A 23,390-nucleotide genomic window follows, 5' to 3' on the forward strand; every position below is an offset into this window, starting at 1 on the left:
AGTTTCTTTTTTCATCAAGCATGAAAGGTTAGAGGATTACACTGAGTTCTAATTACAGGATGCTCTCTTTTGGGTCAGGGTCATGAATAATGCCACTCCGGTTCTTATCAAGACTGTCCTTTCTTTCCAACTCTAATTCCAAAGTTATTTTTGCTTTTCAAAGATTAGGCACATATAATCAGCTAAGGATGGTTGGCTGCTCTGAAAAAATCAGAGGGGTTGAATTTTTCCCCTTCCTCTGGTTTCCTAGAGATGGAAGCTGTGGGTCAGATCAGGGAAGGTGATTTTAAAACTGTGCTCTGCCCTGAGGTCAGGGAAGGATGACAGCGGGAGTCCTGCCCAGGTGGGAGACCATTTTTGATTTAGGAAATACTTTTGCATTTTCCCATTCTCTTTTCTTATTTTCCTTACATTTTTGTTTTAAGATGGGAATTTGCAGCTCTTCAAATAACAATTCTTGTCCTGTGATTTGACTGATGCAAAAACTATTCTTATTAGAGAAGGTGAAATAGATCTCATAGCAAAGTTAATAAAATTTCTGAGATGTAATTAGGGTTTTCCTGTACTTATCCATTGTGCTAGCCAATGAAAGAAATGAAATAAAATTGAAAAGCTGATTCCACATGAGTCCATGCATTCAGCTTAGTTCATCTGAAATGACCCACCTACCTACACATCAAAGTCCATAAGCAAGTGTCACTTTCACAGCTGTCTTCTTGTGTCAAATCAAGTTGTAAAGTTCTAACATTTTAAAAAATAAGCTTCAAACTAAGATGAGGTCTAGTGTATAATTTTTCCCATGTGTCCTCTGGCATAGTTAAAAACATACAATTTCTATCCTAGTATTAAGAGAGTCCTTTGTTATCCTTTGCATTCTTCTATTTGTGTGTGTATATGTGTGTGTGTTTCCTCATAGAATTTGCCTTTGATTGGTTTCACCCACTGCTCTGGCTTGTAACCTCAAATTGTCAACTCCCTTTATTTTTCTTTTAAGCTTATTTGGTGTCTTTGCTTACTTTTCTGCTAATTACTGAGTATATGCCTACTTGAGAATCTAGTTTTTTTGCCTTGGTTCTTGGATATCTGAAATGCCTCCAGTAAGCTTATTGTATCAAGAAAACTAAACCCAACAGTTTTCTAAATAAAGCTTCACCCAAGAGATCTCCATTGGAGGGTGTTCTTTATTTTTCACTAATGAATTCTCTTTATGTTGTCCTTTATCCAGTGTGTCTATTCTTTTGTAATGCAAAGCCACTAAGACCCTTTCGAACTCTTTATTCCCACTGCCTGGAATTTGATTTTTTTATTAATACATTTTTTAAAAACAACTAATTAGAATTTTTATTCTCTGTTAACATTGGTCTTTCCTTGTGTTTTCTAAAGACCGGTAACATTTGTCTATATCCAATTTACTTGAACCATCCGTCCAAATCTAGTGGCATCAGTCGACTTAATTAGCACATTCTCTACTTTGTCTTCCAGATTTTTTATAAAGATATTAAACCAAATGGGACCCAATATCGATCCTTGTGGGACCCTACTGGAAACCTCTCCCCAACTAGACGGACTACCAATTACGATTTCTCTCTGTATACGGTTAGATAGCCAGTTTTTAATCCATTTATTTGTATTTCTGTCGAAGCCAATTTGTTTAGCTGTTCCCTTTAAAATAATGTATGGTGTCTTTGCATACATATGGACATGTATCCACTGAGACTTGGGGATAAGTTAAAATTTTTTCATGAGGCCCTGGTGGGTTTTTCCCAGGTTCATTTTATCAGTATAGCTATGGTGAGGCTGAGCTTCAGTACTCAATTCAGTAATTATTGTTGTGCTAGAAAAAAAAACTAAATGGACCATTTGGAGATTCATTTTCATTTATCCTGAGAGGAGAGAGTATCATTACTTCTTAGTTTTATTGCTGGGTTTTATTTTTGGGGTTTATGTTTTTATTTATTTCTTTGGGGTTAAGCAAGTAGACAGTTAAACATTTGTTCTCTTGGTTGACTCAGAGTTTAGGAATTAATTTAGGTTAGTTATTTGTGGCTAAGATTATTATAATGCATCAAGTCCTCATTGATTTTTTTTTTGTTATTCATTTTACAATAAGTAATATTTTGGTAGGCTTGTTACTCTTATAATGACAGATAAGAGGCAAGAATTTAGATTATTTCTTACTAAAATTCTTGACTTAAGTAGACTCCAAAAAAAAGGCCTATGTGTGGGCCTCAAAAAAGGCTGAGTCTTAAAGTTTAGTTTCTAAATCCTCATGTTTTGTAATATTAATGGAAGATTGTCATTTGTAATGCTCTCCAAATTGGAGGAATTGAGGAAGAGAATAATTGTCACCGTTCCACCTTATCATCTACTGTTCATTCCTCTCCAGTTTTAAATATCTGTTTCTTGATAAGGCAGTGAACAATATTGAATGTTTGTGAATTTTTCCAATGAGGACTTGATGCTAGATGATCTTTCATTATGATATCTCTTAAGTATTGTGCTCTTCTTTAATTTTATTGCTCTGACTCCAGAGGCCTTGATACCTCATAGTTATCGCCTTTGGGGTCGGGGTGGGGGGAGGTATGGATAAACTATCAAACTGCTACTTTGTTACTTTTTAACTTTATATCTTGCTGGGTTATATAGTAAGAGTCCAATACATGGTAAATAGTTATATTTCAGGAGAGGAGATGTTTCAAACATGGTTAATCACTATTTAAGTCCTAATCTCCTAAACATCCCAGCAACTGCTCTGTCTATGCTCTCAAACTACATCATTTATGTTGTTGCTGCTGTTGCTATTTTTCTTTAACTGTAGCTACTTTTGTTGAAATTAAAGTAGACTGATTTGATTGGGGCATCATTCTGAGTAGAATGTTAATTGCAAAAGAACATATGTATGAAAGTTGGAGTTTGGGTTTATGATGAAAATGATTAAAGAATGTTATATTTTTCAAAACAAAATCAAAGCACACTATGTGATTGATCTAATGACTGGATAAAGCCATATGAAAATTCAGAATATCCTCAGATCATGCCTCTTTGGTGAAATAAATCATTCAGTTGATGGCTTGCAAAAGTTAATCTTTTCTAATCCCATGATTTGAACTCTTGTTGCACAAGAACTCTTCCTCTATTATACAAAATATTATGTTAAAGGTAATGTTCAAGGAAACTGAATTGTATAGATGGAGATGTGAATTTTCATGTTTTCTGCTACTTTTCTCTGTTGGGTATGTCTTTATTCTGTTCTTTGAGTCCTCTTTTAAATTCATACTTAAACTGTAAGATAAGGACTAGTACTTAAAAGTTCAGATAATGAGGGTTTCTATTAAACCTGTAATCTGTAAAACATCAAGATATATGCAAACAATCCTGAGAGGCACTGGGAAAATTGATGGATTTTAGAGTCACACTGAAGTGGGTTTATGTTTAGGCATTGTCTGTCCTAGACTGAGGGACATTGGACATGTTTAACCTTTACAATCTTTAAATCACTCAACTAAAAACAAAACCCCACTATTTTCTGCTTTAATATGAGCTGCTGAGAGGCTTAAGTGAGATAATTATATTAAGGGCCATGCACAACACCAGGCAAAGAACGTTCAATTAATAGTTGTAATTATTCTAGAGATCATGGCAAGCAGTCTATATCTGTCTCAATTTTATCTCCATAGTTATTTTTCTGATTATAAAACTAATTAATTATCATTCTTAAAAATAGGTTCCACTATGGCTAAAAGGAGTAATGCGCTGGCCCCATATACCAGAAGTGGTGGGTTCAAACACAGCCCTGGCCAAAAACTGCAAAAAAAAATAATAATAAATATGTTCCAAAGATAATGAAAACCATCTACATATACCCCTACAGATATAATCACATTAGTATGTCCTTTTATTCACAATTAGTGACATCCTTTAATATAAGTAATCATACGTTACTATTGTATATGCTATTATTTCCACTTACCTTTTTACATCTTTAAGGTCATGTATACTTGATAGCTATGAGATATTTAATTGAATGAAACTACCATAATTTATTTAATATTTATCTAATAAACATGTACCATAATTTTGGGGGGGAGGGGGGCTGGAGTTGGGTTTGAACCTGCCACCTCTGGTATATGGGGCCAGCACCCTACTCCTTTGAGCCAGAGGTGCCACCCAGCCATAATTAATTTAATATTTATTTAATGAACATATTCATCTGCATTGTTTCTAAAGGGCTTTCCACTGTAAACACCCTAAAATAAGTATCACTTTGGTGACATGTTTGTATCCCATTCTTCCTACCACATTTCTTAAAATAGAGTTACTGGATTCAAAATGATGTGCCTTTAAAATGGTGATTTATATTTCGAGATTATTTCCCTAGAAAAATTCTGCTGTAGTTTACTATGGCACCATCTGAGAGAGTGGCAGTGCATACACACACAAACACACACAAACGTATACAGATACATGTGCACACAGTCACCCTGCTCCCCAAAGGAGGAAGAAATGGAAACCGTAGTTTAACAATGCCCAATTGTGACAAGTGTTGGCAAAACGGAAAGATGAAAGAATCCAAAAATCCATGTGCAGTTTCTCTCCTCTCCATCCAAAAGCCATTAAGACTAAACTAACAATAGAAAAACAAAACACAAACAATCAAAACCCAACTCAAATTGTGAGACTATAAAGATGCATAAGTAGAGCCAGTTATCAGTGCAAACAGAGTCAAGAGAAATCTCCCCAAGCTGTCTTTGCACAAATGGGAAAGGGTCCATCAAGATGAAACATCTAGATAGAGAAACATCGTGGACCAACTCGAGAAAACTACCTCATGGGGAGGGAGGAACTCAATGTGCACAGTGTCAGTAATGGCCCTTCTATTAAAATGTATTTCAGGATGAACAAAAGTTTTCCTTAACAAAATTTTTTTCTCTCCAAAAATTGAAAGAATATATGAAATAAAAGCTGAAGGTTGAGATAATAGGTAAGTGGAAATTCAAAAGGAGACGATGAAGGACAAACAATCTTTATGGAAACTGATAAATGAACCCAAAACAGTAAGAGAATCAATATGGTAAAAAAAAAAAAAAATCAAAGTTGTATAAAATCATGCCAAATGCAGAGGAAAAATATATTAAGATAAAAGTCACTTAGAGTAAACATAATAAATATATGAGACAGATACTGTGGGTCAAACCTGCATAACCTTAGTGTAGAACGGAAAAACTGGAGTAGAAAAAATATCTAAATCTCATACTAGTAACTAATTAGAATGATGATGATCACAAGCACTTCTTGAATCCCTATTACATACATGCCTTACATTTATTATGTGGTCCTCATAATTATCCCATGTTGTTATAATTGTAATTGTATATAGGTCACAAACTGAGATCTAGAAACAGTTGAGTCATGGTTGAACGGAAAATATAATTCCAGAAGCTGCTCTCTTAACCATTATGTGATATATTATATATTTGCACATACCTGTCGTGAATTCATTAATCCCATAAGTGTTAATACAAGTATGTGTAAGCACTGAATTCCAGGATAAAAATTATACAATTTCATTCACACCTTATATGTTCTTCTGAAATCACTAAACCAGGAAAGAAAAAGTAAATGTCCTACAACGAAAAGAAAAAAGATAGGTCTCCAACTTCTCCACAGTAATATTCAACTTTATAAGACAATGAAAAAATGTTTACAGGTTTCTGAACGGGACAACATGTAACCTAAGCATATTATTATTGATATAAAGGCAAAAAGAAGATATTTTATCCACAATATGCAAAATTTAAGAGAACATAGTATCCATCAATTTTTATTTTTAAGAAATAATGTCTTAATACAACAATCTGGCCCTAGGAAAAGGTAATCAAAAAACTTAAGAATAGAAAAGCCCCATGTTCTAATAGAACCAAAGATAGCATTTAGAAGCTATCTTTGCTATTTGACTCCAGAAAATAAGGTTTCTGAATAAAGCATAATGGAAATATTTTTAAGAGTTAGATACTGACAATGTGTAAAAATAATGTCAGAAATATAATCTTATAATGTAAATCAAAATTATGGAAAGGGATTATTGAGGAAAGAGGAAGTATTTGCTAATTCATAATAAGGACTTAGTATCTACTGTTTTATTTTTAGAGTTTATGAATTAAGAAGTTGAAGATTAAGAATATAGTTTAAATTAATGTGGATAACTCTTATGACAGTGTTTTTCAAGGGGTTGCCCATAGACGGGCTACGTGTGAGTCACCTGGGATGCTTGCCCAAAGGTAGATTCTACCCGAGACATTGCACATCAAAATTTTTAGGGGAGAAAGCTCAGAAAATCACATGAGTATCCCTCATATGTTTTGTGGTATACACTAAAGCGTGACAGTCTGAAGGATTGTTATGGCGAAAGAATAAAAACCTGGCTGTACATCTTACAAAAATTTTATATAACCTAAAGGATATAAACATAAAGATGAGGGGAAATAAAAAAAGATAAAGAGAATGTGATTAAATCTAATGTTGGAAATAAGAATAAGAATGACGGAATAGCAATTGTGAAAAAGAAATTAAGATGACGAAATTAAGACCAAGCTTATCTTTCTACACTAGACCTGTATCAACTCACCTATTACCTGAATAAGATTCTCAGATTGAATCAAGCAACTAACCCAGTAAAATGCTTTTTATTAGCAGTACCGCTGGGTTAAAGGTATTGGAAATCGTTCTAATTTAAGTCTCAGGTATAAACAAATGAGGCAAATACAAATCTAAAGAAAGCCAAGAAATTATTATTACCGTCTTACAGTGAATTCAAGGTAAAAAAAAAAAATCTAGATCAAAAAATATTTTTATAATTACAGTAATTATTCAAAATAAAGATATCACTTTAAATCAATATAATTAAGATCAAAATACCATCCAAATAAATTAAAGTGATAGCAAATCAAAAAGAAGAAATGACAGAAACCTTAAGTACTGTGTCTATAGAGTTTATCATTTGTATAAACTCTTATATATAACTTACATGTGCAAGATACTAATACAATAAAAATTAAATTGAAAAAAGTAATAATAAATACTTCATAATTAATCCTCAAGGATGTGGTGAAAATAGCAGTGTCAAAGTTGCTTCAAACACATTTCTAGCAAGTAATTTTAGAAAGCGAATTAAACATACAATTCAAGAAGTTAGAAAAAGGGAAAGAAAATATCTAAGGAAAAAGGATGAAATCATAAATATCAGTTACACATTAACAAATCAGGAAATCAAAATGAAATAACCCAGAAATAAGTCAGAGTTAGTTCTGTCCAAAAATTTAAGTAAAAAGGGACTAATTTTAAGGAATGGCTTATTAAAGCATCAAGAAGAGAGGCAATATGAATACACTTAATTAGAAATTTTTTTAAAAGCATGGCAATTGTACAGAAATATGAAATTAAAACTATGCGCATGTCTTACAAAATGTGAAGAAAATACGTGACATCCTTAGAAAATATAAATTAGCAAACTGACCTTAGAAGACATCGCTAAGAAACACAGACCAAGTAACCAAAGGTAAATTTAAGAAAATTGACAAGAAAATATAACTCTCACTCCTAAAGAACATGTGGTCCAGAAGGTTTCAACAAAAAATAATATCAAATACAAAGATAATATTATCTCTTATTGTATAAGTTCAAAGGGTGAAAAACTTGTTTCTCAAAAATATTTTAAAAGTTTCAAGTACCTAAGGAGGTACTTTTTTCCTTATAAAAATTTGGAAACTTTTACTCTTTCAATGGATACTAAAAAGTCTGCTAGTAAAAATTCAGTATTCAGTCTTGGTTATACATTTAAAATCCCTTAGGAAATTAGAAAACAATGAATATTTTCTTGCCATGGTCTCTCTCTTTCTATCTCTGTATCAGCCTGTCTAACCACAAGCTCCATCCCCTGCCTCTTGCCTGGGGATGGAGCAGTAAAGGCTGAAACGAGACTTGGGAGTGGATGCTCGCCATCACCACTGTTGTTTCACTTTAAAAATTATCAGCCAGTGCAATTTTATGAGAGAAAGTAAAGGATGTAAGAAAGGCAGAAGTAATTTCATTGTTAAACAATGTATGTATATATATATATATATACACAAAAAAGAAGGGAATTAACTAGAAAAAACCTTTGGAAACATGAGACATTAGAGAAGTTTCAATAGCTTCCCATGTATATATAGGAAGAGTCTCAAGTTGCTGCCCTGAGTAGAATGTCGTGACATCACAGCTCACAGCAACCTCCAACTCTTGAGCTTAAGCAGGCCTCTTGCCTCAGTTTTTCTATTTTTAGTAGAGACTTTAGAGGGTCTTGCTTTTGCTCAGGCAGATCTCAAGTTGGTGAGCTGAAGTAATCCACCCTCTTCAGCCTCCCAGAGTGCTAGGATTACAGGCATGAGCCACCATATAGGCCATAGCTTTCAATATAAAGAGTATATAAATAGGGTGGTGCTGTGGCTCAGAGGAGTAGGGCACCGGCCCCATATGCTGGAGGTGGTAGGTTCAAACCCAGTCCCAGCTAAAAACTACAAAAAAAAAGTATATAAATAATAACAAAAAATATAGTGGAAGGATGGTAAGATTTTAATGAAAAAAAAAGACAGTCTCACTATGTCGCCCTCAGTAGAGTGCTGTAGCGTCACAGCTCACAGCAACCTCAAACTCTTGGGCTTAAGTGATTCTCTTGCCTCATCCTCCCAGGTAGCTGAGACTACCAGTGCCCACCACAAAAAAATTATTTTTTTAAAGGTATCACTTTAAAAGGATCAGCTCTTTGTAAAGTATTCTGAGTTTAATGTAAATGCATTGTATACCAATGGGCTTTACTTTTGGTTTTTGTTTGTTTCTTTGGCTTTTATTTCTGGTTAATGCAAGGGTACAAACAACCAGGTCACAATATTTGATTGAGTTTGTTAGGTAGAGTCCCTCTTGTAGTTATGTCCTACACCCAAAAGGTGCGCCATACACACCTACATTGTGCCCATTCAGTGGGAGCACCCCAAAGTCCCCTACCCCTTCCTGCAGCCCCCTCCTCCAACTTGAAATGAGTTTTTCTCCTCTGTGGATGCTAATTATCATCTACTGGCTTCATATTACTATTGAGTACATTGTTTATTTGCTTTTCCATTTTTGTGATACTTTGAGATGAATGTGTTTCAGCACCACCCAGGTTGATACAAAAGATGTAAAGTCTGCATCTTTTTATGGCTGATTAATATTCCATGGTATACATACACCACAGTTTGTTAATCCACTCATGAGTTGGTGGGCATTCAGGCTGTTTCTACATCTTGGCGATTGTACTTTGAGCCTCGATAAATGATCTAGTGCATACTGCTTTGGTGTTTTGTTTTAGAAGTGTGGTATAGTCATTCTAAAGTTTATTTAAAAGGAAAAAATGTATATGAAGAATCAAGGACATAAAAAATAGTGACAGAATAATATCTCTACTAGAAGTATAAATGTGTTATAAAACCACTGAAATTAATGTAACATAGCATTGGTCCAGTGTACTCTATGTAAAGAGAACAGAAATTAACTTGGAAACATAATAAAATTATGTTCTTAATAAGAGAATAATTTAACATCATTGGGAACATGTGAATTATGCAATTAAAAAGGAAACATCAATCACTTGGGAATATTTGAATGGAGTACCATATCTATCTAACCGACCTCTGCCACCAAATTCAATTTTAGATAAGACAAAGATCTAAATGTTTTTCTTAACAAAGAATAAAAATACATCAAAGGCAAGAATAATTGTTTTTATTTTTTAAGTTTATTTATATTGATTGATTTCGAGATGGGGTGTGATACACTGCCAGGGCTAAGACAATACTTCTGCCTCAGCTTCCCCAATATTGATGTTGTCCAGTTATTTGCATTTTTGCAATTTATAGGTTTTCTAGATGGCTAAATTTCCTCTTAAAACTCTAGTTAAGTGGGAGGCACCTTTGGCTCAAAGGGGTGGGACACCGGCCCCATGTGCCGGGGGTGGGGAGGTGGAGGGTTCAAACCCAGCCCCAGCCAAAAAAAACTACAAAAAAAAAAAAAACAAACAAACTTCTAGTTAAGCATCTGGTCTCATAAATTTTTCTGAGAGTTTTTTAATACTTCATTCAGTATTTCATGGTTTACTTTTAATGAATCTTGACTAGTATATTATTAAGTCTATTATATAAGATTGGTCAATTTTATATTTTTAAGAGATAAAACAAAGAGCATAAACATTTATTTATTTTTGAATCTTTTTTCCAGTGGTCACGTGTGTAGAGTGGGATGGGTGGTAGGGGGACTTCTGTTTTTCACTTTAATTACATTTTTGTCTCTTTCACACACATGCACTCTCTCGTCATACCTACCGCACACAGACAAACTACACCCAAACAAAATTCTTGTTTTTAAATTCATATATCACATAACCAGAATAACCCAAGATAGTTGCAGCCTCATATCACTATCATGCTGCATTTTTCTAGTGATTTCAAATGATTGTTTCTGTCATGAAGGACTGAAAGAAGGGGAAACAGGAATAAAAAAGAAAGGACAGAGAAAAAAGAAGAAAAGGGAGTCAAATAGGAAGGGAGAGGGGAAGAAGTGCAGAAGGAATAAGGGGGAAAAATAAAGAGTGAGAAGGAATGAACCAGCCTGAACAGAAGCTGCTCTGCCCTGCGCGTAGGCGAGCCCTCGCTGATGGCCTGTCTTGTTGTCATTGTTGCCAGAGATTCAGGATTCCAGTGACATAGACAAGACCTGTAATATTTTTTCCAAGTTTGTACATTCCTATAACAATGTTGCTCATGGCTCTCTGTAGATAGGCGTCCCCATGAATAAAAAGTAATTATCAAAATCAGTGCAGTACGCTGAGTCTCAGGAAACTTACGATTCCACTCTCATCTCCGACACTTACGGAGATACATGCTCTCTAAGATCTCAGTGGCCTTAAAAAGCACTGAGTTCTAGTTCTAGGTTTCCTTAGTCCCATTGCCACCTCTCATTAAAGCTACTTTCATTTGTTTCTACTACAAGTGATTGCTGATTCATCTGCAATTTGTACACGCCTACAAAGAGTATATATCTTACTGTTATTTAAAGATGAATTTCCTCAACCACTTAGGAAATGTGGAAAAGAGTCTATAGAGAGAAATACTATAATTTCCTGAATTAGAAATAACTATAAGTACCTTGAACCCAATTTCACTCCTAAAATGACTCATCTGTAATGATTTGTTGTATTTTTTTTAAATATCTAGAAGAGAAGATTAGCAATATTCCCAACACACACAAAAAAATAAGCGTGTTGAGTTGGTGCATAGCCTCATTAGGCTGATAATCATTACACATTGTATGTATCAGAGTATCACAGATGCTCCATAAATAGGTACAGTTATTATGTATCAATAAAAACTAAAATTAATAAATAAAATATGTGCTTCTTATACTGGATAAGTTAGAATATAAATAGTTTATAAGTTGTAAAGTAAATGGTAAACAAGTAAGACAGCAGACTCATCAGATAATAATAATAATTATCCCGGCATAGTATTAATTTATCTCAATAACAACCAGAAACACAGAGGGGAGATATAATTACCATTTTATAGATGAGAAAGTGGAGATGGACCCCAAAGAATCCGTTGAAGAAACAGGCTCTCAGGGCCAGTGCTGCTTCAGTCTTCCTACACGACCTTTTCCTCTATATAGTCGGTTTCTCTTGGAACCCCTGCTGATTCTGTGAACTTGGTCATCTTCTGCCCTGCAAAGACGCAAAGATATAAATATGACTCATTTTCTTTCAGTTAGTTTTTTTTTTTTTTTTCAGAACAAGAGTCACAACCATTGAATCAAGTTCTGTAAACATATTTACTCCATCAGAATACCTAGGTCAGGACAAAGCAAAATTTAATACAACATAGAAAAAGTTTATATGCAATACTGTGTGGTCTTTCAAAGCAAGGACTACTACTTTGCCTCTTTCTGAGCTCGGTTTCCGTTCTAGAATGTGAAACATAACCACACTGACATAGCTCTACCGTTTTCTGGATCTCTGCTGGAAGTCAAATCCATCAGTGCAGGTTACTGACAGGTTTTAAGGATAAATGTGCAAGAGATTTTAATTTCAAGACAAAGATGTACATTGGAAAGCGCCTGAGTTTACTATAGACTCCCATATACTATGGCATTTAATTTCTTTTCTTCTTTCTTTTATACCTGTCAATACATCGATGTATTTTACAACATAAATGTACGATTTCAGATGCTAGGAAATTTGGTAGCAGTCTGGCATTATGAAAGCAATTTTTATACTAAGAAAAGTCTGGACAGATTGTGAACTGTTTATTTTAAAAGGAAGGAAGGAGGGAAGAAAGGAAGAGAGAGAGAAAGGCAGAGAAAAAGGAAGGAAGGAAGAGAAGTAAAAGCCAGAGAAAGGGAGAGAGAGCTGGTTTCCATGGGCAGATCTGAGGATCAAAGGCTGGCGTTAAATTTTTATTAACTCTCTTTTTATGAATATTAAATAATTTTGTAAAAGCAAAACAAGTACAGTACCTCCAGTAAGTCTTATGTTCCTAAAGAAATCTGGAATTTTTTATGGCCTCTGCTGAGAAGAGGTTTGCAGGATTACTTGATGCTTAATTTTGGCAAAGGGCACCTAGGGAAGCATAACAAAAATGGGCTCTGACATAATTTTGAAATCTCCCTCAGCAATAAACAAGCTGTCTCTTTGCCTCTCAGCACGCCTGCTAGCTTCTACTGTGAGAAGTTTCTGGAAGCTGGATGGGCTTCAAGGACACTCTAGCAGGCTCCTGCTGTGGTTGCTTAGGGAGGGCTTCGGGTTAAGCATCTGTGGGTCATGGGAGGACAAGCCTGCTCACCCCAGCTGCCACCTTGAAAATACACTGTAGTAATGAGAAGACCGCTTCACAGAGCATTTCAAGTTTCCTCAGCCCAGGATCAGGGATTATTTAGTTCAACAGTTGAGAGTGTTGCCTCCTGAAACCAAGGACATGAGCTGCCTTCCTCTCAGAGTTTTTCAGCTACACTTTGCTTCCCTTATAGTAACCAGCCACGGGATAACACAAAACATTTCTCACCAGGGGCACAGATTTGGAAGGAACATCACAGATGTGTTAATTATTCAGTAACTGTTAGTCAAATTAATGCTTCTGGAGAAGAGGCTGGTGCAGGCAGTTCTAAGTTAGTCAAACCTGCTTGATTTTGGATGGGGACATCCCAGAGTCCAAACTCCCAAGGACTGTCATGTCACTTACTTGGCCAGACGCACCTAGGAAAGCTCAGGGAGCCTGTTTCCTCATTTGTAAAATGAGACTTATGGTTCCTCCCCGAAAAGGTGGTTTTAAGGATTAGAAGAGGAAGTATAAGGTACTTGGAAAAGCGGCTGTCCTTTGTAAGCAGGAACTGTGAAATTAATGCCGACCACCAAAGGAATCCCAAGGGCAGAACTCTGACTTTCCTTCTTAAGATTTGTTTCTAAATTCAGTTGCGTTCTCTCTCTTGGTGTGATGGAATAGTCCACTGCCCTTAGGGTATTCTTTTTCTCTTCCAGATTTATGAAGGCAGATGTGATTAGATTACATAGCTTGCTTTTGTGACATTAATGTGTGAGCTGGAGGTGTGTCCTACACCCTGCAAGTGTGCCATATGCCTGTTGGATGGAAACACACCCAACCCCTTCCCTACCTGCCCCCCTACCTAACTTTAGTTATTTTTTCCCCTCATGTGAGCATCTAGTCATTAGCTACTAGTTTCACTTTGGCACCGAGTCCCTGTGATGCTCGCTTGTCCATTCTTGTGATACTTTGCTTGGGAGAATGAACGATGGTATTCTTTTTAATAGCACAAGATAATCAGAATGGATAATCTGTGATACAGATAATACGCGCTCCTGAGCTGCAGAGAAAGGAAATGTTACCTTCAGCTGTATGTTCAGGAAAAGCTTCGCAGAGTAAAAGATACGTTCTAGCTCAAAAAAAAAAAAAAAAAAAAACAGGGAGCAAGGAGATGCACAGTCCAGCCAGAGTATACGCATCTACCACAGAATAGCCGTAATTTAACTGCAGAAACAAGGTTAAAGGATACTCTCTTTTTTATAACTGAAAAGGGAAGTGTGTAGTTCAAGGTCATAGAGCAGTTTAATGACAAAACTAGCCTATCCCCCAGTTCTCCCTGGTCTAACCTGCCTGCTGGGCAGCAGAGGCTTTCATTCCTTGACGTGATAGTATGTAATCATTTGACCTGTATCTTCCCAACATCCCTTGCTACCCAACAAGTAGTTCTGAAAAATGTTAGCAGGTAGGAAACAATTCTGTCACAGTGGAAAAGGTTTTGTCCTGCTCATACTCATTGTGTAACACTGAGCAAGTCACTCCCTCTATCTGATTTACTAACGATATCTTTAAAAAGCTACCATTTCTGAGAGCTTACATACAGCCAGGAGCTGGCTAAGTGCTCTAGTGGAATTATCTCTTACCATCCACTGCCCGACGATGGCATTTATAGAGGGACATCCTCAGACCACAACACCAGTTCAAAATGCAGAGCTCTGGCCTCATCCCTAGATTTACAGAATCAAAGGTTCTGACTGTCCCAAAATATAAATTCTATCAAATTTCCCAATTGATTCTGATGCTCACAAAAGTTTAAAGCTTGCAGATTTCCTAAGTACTCTTAGTAAAATTTTACAGATGATGCCCAGAGAGAAGTAACATATTCAATGTCACACAGCTGGTTAGTGGCTAACCTAGGATTTGAACCCAGGTTTGTTTGTTTTACTATTTGTTTGTTGGCTGTGTTTGAGGGTTTTCAGTACTTGAGCCACAGTCAAACTGAGATTTTATTTGTTAACAGGGCATCAGATTGTCAGCTGGCCTTGATATTCTTTCTCGACTTCCTAAATTCACACTTCATTTCTGAACTCAACTTGCAGCCTGTGTTTTGCAAAATTTAGGACCTTTCACGGTCTACCATCATCTTCAGATCTCAGAGCCAAGGGTAATTTGGTGTCGGAATGGAGCAGAGAGATGTTTGACAAGGCTGTGTCAAATTAACAGCAGTTCTAACAAGAGAGTTGAGCACCGGGGGTGGATGGTACATTTGACAAATACTCACTGGGGTAATTCACCGTGTAATTGGCCAAATGCACAGAAGCCATCAGACTGCAGCTGGACAAAGGACCCCTGGCAAGGTAGATAACAGTTCTCTCCTCAGTGTAGTCTCCCCTAAGGGTTTAGTCCGCACCATGGCTGTGATTACTTAAGCACAAGGAGCACAGAAATATTACCAATTAATTGCTCTGCTTTTCACCAAGTAGAAGATGAAGGCTCCATTTAGCAGACTTGTGCAGCTACCCAAGGTTCTTGGAAAATCATCCCCTTTTAAAAAAATTCTACAGTTAATTGACTTTTAGAACTTATCTAATATCTAAGATGTCAGATAGCCTGGTGCTTCTCTCATTGTTTAATGTGCATAAAAGTGACCCAGGGATCTTACTAAAGTGTTGATTCTTATTCAGTAGGTCTAGGGTAAAGCTTGCAATTCTGCATTTCTGACAAACCTTTCAGAGATGCCAAATGGACTGATCTGTAGACCACACAAAATAGCAAGGACCCAGCCCAGGGAATGCAAATAAGCCATAGCTTGAGTACCACTCAGAATGACTCAGGGTTACTGCCTGGATAACTGTACTGAAGATTCTGTAAACCCATCTGGGACCAGGTTATCAATTAGCAAAGCTTATCACAGGCTTGAGAATTGGAAACCTACCTCAAGAATTTTCCCCATTTTAACATTCAGAAACTGAAACCTAGAAATTTGGGTGATTTGCTCAGGGTCACTTAAGCTAGTTAGTGGTAGATCTAGGACTAAATAAAGCTGGAATGTAAACCTAGATTTCTCTGTGTTACATATTTGAATCACAGATTAGATGTAAAGCTGTTTTAAAATATCTTTCCTCAGTTCTATAATTGGCAGAACCAGGCACAGAGTTCAGTTGGGATTCAGGAAACCAAGGGGTACTCAGCCTAGCTCAGCCACTGCAAAGTTCTGCAATTTTTAGAAAATAATTTCTCTGTGCCTTAGTTTTCTTACCCATGCCTGGTCTTTAACATTTATTCTGAGGTTCTACAGGGGGGTGAGATAAAAGATAAGAAAGTACTTTGACAAAACAGAAGGGATTTAAATAAATGGGGGGGCATTTTTGTTAAAATGTCTGTAGGGTAACATTAAGCTTGCTTTACAAGATTATGTGTGGAAAAGAATATACGTGTGTGTGTGTGTGTGTGTACCTTATATATTGTATATACATATACATACACACACACCACTACATATACTCACACACATATCCAAAACCTTATCATGATCCTAGGTTGAATTTTATATGGAATGATTACAAATTACTGTTTTAAATGTTTATTAATGAGGCTCTTTTGATTTTCTTCTCATCTTTAATGTGTCTGTCCTGTGAAAGGAGGCGTAGGCATGGGACAAGAAAGGAAGAGAGAGCCAGCCAGCCAACGTCTAGTTGATAACATCTTGTTCTGAGATGATGAGATGATTCTCAGTAGCAAAAAGGCTCTATTTTTCTCTATCATGACCAGAGGAGAGATGGGGATTTGTTTGTATCTGAAGCCTTCAACAAACCTCTCCTTTGACTTAATTAGCTCAGTTGATGTAATTCTTCCCATTCCTGAATTAATCTCGGGAAAGGGGAGAGGAGCACCAAGACTGGCGTAAAAGCAGTCACAGCTGGAGCAGGAGTCGGTCTCTGCTGTTATTGCAGCGGGTGGGATAGATAGAACTACAGCATCGTCTGAGAGGGGCTAGAGAGAAAACATAAAGAGTCTTACTTGCTTATATAAATCAGTAAATTTATATCTTCTCTCCCAGTTTGTAGAGGTTTAAAATTGCAAGTACCATAGTGACAGCTACCTTTTTTTTTTACATACCTAGTTAGGTGTGTCAGACATGATAGAAAACTCCTCAAATATTATCTCAATCTTAAAACAACCTTCCAAGTATTGTAACTTCATGTTAAAGATGGAGTGCTGTAACTTTATTTTAAAAGTGAACAACTGAGGCTCAGCTAACCTGTAGAACCTGCCCAAGGTCATGGAGCTAATCAGTAGAGGAGCTAGAATTCAAAGCTGATTCCAAAGTACATGTCTTCAAGACTTAAGAAACTATATAAGTGGTCTTATCTACACTGGACTTAAGAATGCTACTGTAAAAAGACCAAAGACCACCCAAAAATGCGATTCTATATTATCATCATGATCGTAATGAAACTCTCTTTTTAGATGTATTTAATTTGGAAGGAGAGAGACTTATTTCCAGGATCTATGTGAAGACAGAGCTAAGTCTTGCCTCTGCCCCTGTAAGGATTAAAACCCAAACAAGTTCCCCAAATGAAGCACCAGGAAAAAACATTATTCATGATCTCCTATCTTAAGTCAGTGAGTAACGAGGTCTCAACTTCAGACACTTTAATCAAAGACTGAAACTAGATGATTCAGTCCAAGCAGACCTAAAGGATGCTCCCGCTCTCTGCCAAAGGGCTGTAGCCAGGAGAAGCCCATCGGGACTGATGCATTTATTTGCCTTGTAAAGAGGTTGAACAGCTTCTGTGTGTCACCCTCTGCCACCAAGTCCACAGCTGTTTAGTTGGGAACAGTTTCACCATTGAAACCCTCTCCTGATTGTGACATAGCAAAAGCTAGGGCCTCCACCCCCATACTTATATAATAATAAAAATTAATATTTGCATTTTTATCAGACATAGACCACTGTTTTTTGTACTTATTTAATCCTGATAACAGTCTATAAGGCAGATATTATTATGCCTATTTCACAGTAGAGGGAACTGAGGTCTGAAAAGTTACCTAAGATCACAGTCCCCTGACCTTGCCTTTAGCTCAGCCTGCTCTTTGCTTGACCAGCCAGGCTTTAGCACCTGTGCTGTTAAACATGATACTACTGCTTCAGCCTAAAAGAATGAGAATTTGTGTAGGGTTTCCCTGACAGTTCCCTCAGTCTAAAGGTAAAGAATCTTCTAGCATAGGGCCCTCTCATTTCACAAAATGGCTCTTCGTAAAAAAGAGTCAGACCAAAATTAGCAGGAAAGGTCCACAGGGAAAAGATAAGACCCCTCAAGTTCTCTAACTTGGTCTTTAGGAGTAGAATGCCATGCAGAGCAGACATGGGGGCTTCCTGCCCCTCCCCTTACTTTCCCAGGCCTGACCAGTGTGTTTCTCTGAGCCCACCCATAGGAAGGCCCAGGGCCTCTCTTTGCTCCGGCTGTGGTCTCTGGCAGTCTTGCCCACTGCTCCTGGACTCCGTCTGCCGCTGTTCCTACAGCTGCATGGTGGACATTCATATTTCCTAAATGTCTTTTCCTCAAAACAAAAGGAAATTTCACTCTTTTGGGAAGACATGTAAAATGTCCTAGGAGGCAGTGTCCCATCAGTCTTGAGAGCGAGGACTCTGAGATCAAACTGTCTGGGTACAAATCTCAGATCCCTTATTTATTCATTGTGCTACTTTCAGCAAGTGATTTTATTTTTTAAAGTCTCACCTTGTTCACCTGTGATATGAGAGCTAATCAGTATACCTACTCGGAGGACTGTGCTGTGAAATAGATGCAGTAATCCATGGAGAGGGCTTATAACCGTGCCTGGAATAAAGTATCCATGCTGCTAAATATTGAATGATGCTGTTAATTGCTGAGTCAGAAGATATTTCATGAATCTCTAGCGAGCATGCACCTTTCCCTCACAGAGACCTGTCCTGATGAGAAGACACACCTTAAACAATTACCTGTAGAAATAAACATGCAATTGGGTGGCACCTGTGGCTCAAAGGAGTAGGGCACTGGCCCCATATGCCCTCCGTGCTGGAGGTGGTGGGTTCAAACCCAGCCCCAGCTAAAAACTGCAAAAAAAAAAAAAAAGAAAGAAAGAAAGAAAAAGCATAAATTATAAATGGAAAGAAAGGTAGTGCAGGAAGTGTCTACCTTGCTATGATAGCATATAATGGGGCTCTGATAAAATAAGGCAAGATCTGGGAAGACAACCCAACAGAAAGAACATTGGCACTGAGGTGTGAAAGATGGGAGGTGTAACAGGAAGGAAGAGTGACCCTGTGGAGCGTCCTACTCGCCACTTTATGACAGAGCAAAGGTTAGAAAGTCCTTGGTTCTGTTCAAAGCTGCATACTATTAGTGCCAACAATGTTCTGTTAAGAAATTGGAGCTTATAAATTATTTTTTGTAATTACTTACCTGCCATTCATATCTGTTATAAAGACATTTCTTGTATAATCACACTGCCCCCTTAGCATCAGGTATTTTTGTTTGCCGTACAGGGTGGGCACAAGCTTTACCAGTGCACACTTTATGTTGTTTGGATAATATGATTTTTTTTAATTGCTGCTGAGTCAGTTTCTCTCAGCCCTTTTTTTAAAACACAACTACCTGTATCCAGTGCTAGTTGAGTATTAAGCATGTGTCTAAATTTTTACTCACAGGATTCAGTAATGCACAGGATTCCATGGACCCTCCCCATCCAACCCATCCCTGTTGAAGAGATCTATTTTGCCACTACCCATGTGCCCCCTACCATTTGAGACTCAGAATTTATAGAATCAAAATTCACTGGCTGTGTTCCCTGCATGCTAAATGCTGGAATGAGGATGCTGAATGTGGTCAGATCTTTCTGTGGCCCTTTTTATTCTATATTCACAAGAGTCCTATCTATGTGGTTTGCATTAGGCCAGCCTTCTGTTTTCTTGGCTAAATTAAATGAAAAACAAGGGGATATGAGGTTATATAGAGAGCGCACCTCTGATAACTGTTGGCGGATCTGGTTATAGTCTAGATGGGGCTTTTGGAGTTTGTAGGCTGAGAAATTCTCTTATTCAGTCAGTATCTTCTGTGGGGGAAGGTGTTGTAAGATTTTTACATGGATTTAAACATTGATGCCTGGCTTAAGGGAGACAAAAATCAAACACTGGCTTCTCTGCTTCTAGCTTTCAGCTTTGCAACTTCCCCCTCGCCCAGTACTGAGGCAGTGGATGGTTTTGTATGTCCAGATGAGTCCCCATTACCTCATGAGGCAAGGTCAGGGTCAGTTTTAAAACCCATGAACAGGAGGAAACCATGAGTCTCCCAATGACCCAGGAAGATTTGGATGACGATGTTTATGTCTGTCATGACCTGCCAGTAAATCTTGAAATTCAACTTGATCCATTTCCATGTTTAATGCTCATTGCCATGGGGTGTGGAACATTATGAAGGGTAAGGGAGTGTGGCTGGCACGCTCTTCTCTCTTAGGGATGTGCACTGCCATCCTCCTGCACGGTCTGTCTCAGTCTCGGGGGAAAAGGTGGCTCCTCTTCTACTACCGCTGAGCTGCTCTTCCCCCTCCCTGCACATTAGAAATAGTTGACTAGAATGTTTCCAGCCTTGCAGAAGGAAGCCGCAAATGTCCTCTGTGGTGTTATTTAAAAATGGATTGGGAAATTGTGAATTACTAGTTAGATGATGTGTATAAAAATCTTTAGCAAGCCATCACCCATGATACTTTGAGTTGGCTGAACCAGCTAATGAAAAGGCTCGATCAATTGTCTCTCTCTCTAGCTTGGGACTAGAGTCAATAACCAGATGAAAATTAAAGTAAAATAAGCCTTTGCCTCTCAGGACCTAAGCTCCCAGGTGTTCAAACTTCTTTGAGTTACCAGGATGGGTAGGCAGTTTCTGACACCTACCTCCCTGAAACTTGTCAAAAATAGGATTGGAGGGTTAGGGAAACTCATTGCAAAACCTAGATCTATTTCATACTCCCTGAAGATATGTAATAATTTGAAGCCAGTGCCTCTTTTGAATGTAAGAAATGTCTGTTAAAATTGATACATCGTAAATATACTTGTCTTCACTTTTTCCTCCTTCAGAGGTTTTCATTCTGATCTCCATCTCTTTTTCCCTCCCTACAATGAAGACGAACCCCTACTTTCAACTTTAATGGAACTAGTAGATTATACTGTATTAAGTTAAGGAGAGGCACAAAGATAGAATCCTACTAACCTTCTAAAAGAAATTATCCAATTCATCACGCATGCTATTAATTGTGTTTTAATAATATTAAATGGAATAATTTGAATGTATTCTTCTTTCCCCAAAATATACCATTCATCTTCCTATCTCAATCCAAATAGTCCTCTTTAAAAAAAAATCAAATCAGTGATTTATAGTTCATATATCATTCTTAACGAATTCCACATAAATTAACACATTTATAGAAATGTGTTTCCAAGAGAAATGAATTTGATGCTGTGAGAAAAAACGTGAATGTAAGACACTAAGCCACCAAAAATAAATTAGGAAGGCCAGTAAGAATTTCTAGTGCAGAGAGATGCTGCAGGAATTGCTAGGAGAGGCCACACATGGTGAAGAAAAAGAAACCCTAGCACTGGCTCAAAGGCAGAGTTTGCAGTTTCTGTTGCTATTTCTTCATTCTCTTTGGTACAGAGATTCCAAGAGTCAAAAGTGTTGGGTTTCTCTTGCTGTTACAGGATTTTTTGCCAGACAAATTTTCCTCACCCATTATTCCTATGTCTTGCCATACATTAAACGCGTGTGTGTGTGATGGGAGAGGAGGGTATATGTAGTAAATTACACCTAAAAGTAACTTGATGGAGCAGTTTTTATGGACTCAATCCTTAGACGTGCTTTTGACCACATTAGATGGGTTTAAAAGTCCATCAGGCAGGCTTGCCATTTTTAGCCTAGTTCACTGCAAGGCCAATTCCTTCTTTTTGTTCATTACACTTGCTTCATATTGTTCTATGAGCTCCCTCGCCTGGTCTGAATGTGTGGTCCCAGATTCAGTCTAACCCCCTCAGGAATTCAAATTAGCAAGCTATGTTTTGAATACCTGTTCTTTGTGCCAACTGTAGTGGTCAGCGTTTAGGGACACATCTGCAGCAGGACCCAGTGCCTGCCCACACGTGTCCCATCATGAGGAAAACATGGCTTCAGTGAGTTTATAGCAAGAGGATTGAACCTAGTGGGGAAGGTTAGCAAGGCTGCCGAAGGCCACCTGGATTTTCCAGTTAAAGGACACAGAGGCCCAGAGGTGGTAAAATAGGATTACAGCCTCTCCTCTGTAAGGTCAGTGTTCTTTCCCATCCACTGTAGGCTTTGAAAGGGGCAGGGATTTGTATGAGAATGGACCATAAAGTGGACTGGCAGTTCTCTAGAGAGCTTGTGCTCATGGAAGGTCTTCTCACCTGTTTTGTTTTTCGTTTTTTTGTTTTTGTGCCAGTCTCACTCTGTCTCCCTGTATAGAGTGCTACCTAGGTGTCTTAGCTCACGGCATCCTCAAACTCTTGGGCTCAAGTGATCTCCTTGCCTCACCCTCCCAAGTAGCTGGGACTGCAGGCTTCTGGCACGATGCCTGGCTAGAATAGAGAAAAGTTTGTCTATGTTTAGTAGAGACAGGTCTCCCTCTTGCTCAGGCTGGTCTTGAACTCCTGAGCTCTGGTGATCCACCTGCTTCAGCCTCCCAGAGTGCTGGGATTACAGGTGTGAACCACTGCGCTCGGGCTTAATCCTGTATTAATCATTAGTTTTATAAAAGCCTTATTTGCCAGTGTCCTTTAAAGAGAAAAATTGTACTCTTTTCTTACTGCTCCTAATGCCTCTCGCTTCCTTCCTCTAAAAACATTACAATCTCTCAAAATTGTATCTTAAAGCTTCATCAAAGCTCACTTGAGCTACCCACTTAACCAGATGGACATTTTTGTATAGAAAGCAGAATCTTTTCACCTTCTAACTTTAGAGGGGACCACAAATGTCACTGATCCATAAAGAATGTATTCATTCATGTGATTCTTTTAACAAAGATTGGTTTACTGAGAAAAACCGAAAGTTATGCATCCAGCAGGTTTACCCATGAGAATTTAAAAAATCAAATCATCAACTAGGTAGCGGGTATCTTAGAGCCACTGGTGTCCCCTTCCTAAGTATATTTTCATCAAATACTGAAAATAACTAGTAGAAAGAATAATTAGCAGGAAGTTTTGAGTTCGTAAACATAGATTTCAATTATCATTTTGCCCCTTACCTGGCTTCAAAATACCCATGAACTTCTGGGTTTTGACAGGGAGGATTGCTACAAAAGGCTGACAGGACTGACTCCATCTTCACTGGCTGGTTGAGGGCACATTTCGGGCACTTTACAATAGCACAACAGAAATAAAAAATGCAAAGTAACAAAAAGAATTCAGCCCTTTTATTACTACTAGATTTTAGTAAAAAATAACTACCCTCATGCCACCACGTGGCCATTTTA

At 37.5% G+C, this 23,390-nt stretch overlaps 1 protein-coding gene across 4 annotated transcripts in view; it reads left to right on the forward strand.

Annotated features, from left to right (window-relative positions):
• Positions 1-23,390, forward strand: part of GABRB2 (gamma-aminobutyric acid type A receptor beta2 subunit) — a 240,240-nt gene that overhangs the window by 208,041 nt on the left and 8,809 nt on the right. Inside the window, exon 9 of one of the 4 annotated variants that reach the window (XM_003781982.2) lies at positions 1,483-1,596. The exons of the other annotated variants lie outside the window; for them this stretch is intronic. Within the exon in view, the coding sequence (XP_003782030.1) occupies positions 1,483-1,596 (114 nt within the window). The remainder of the gene's footprint in view (positions 1-1,482; positions 1,597-23,390) is intronic. 4 annotated transcript variants of the gene reach the window in all.

The sequence above is a fragment of the Otolemur garnettii genome, unplaced genomic scaffold (genome assembly GCF_000181295.1).
Source record: "Otolemur garnettii isolate 467f Iridium unplaced genomic scaffold, OtoGar3 scaffold00003, whole genome shotgun sequence".
NCBI lineage: Eukaryota > Metazoa > Chordata > Mammalia > Primates > Galagidae > Otolemur > Otolemur garnettii.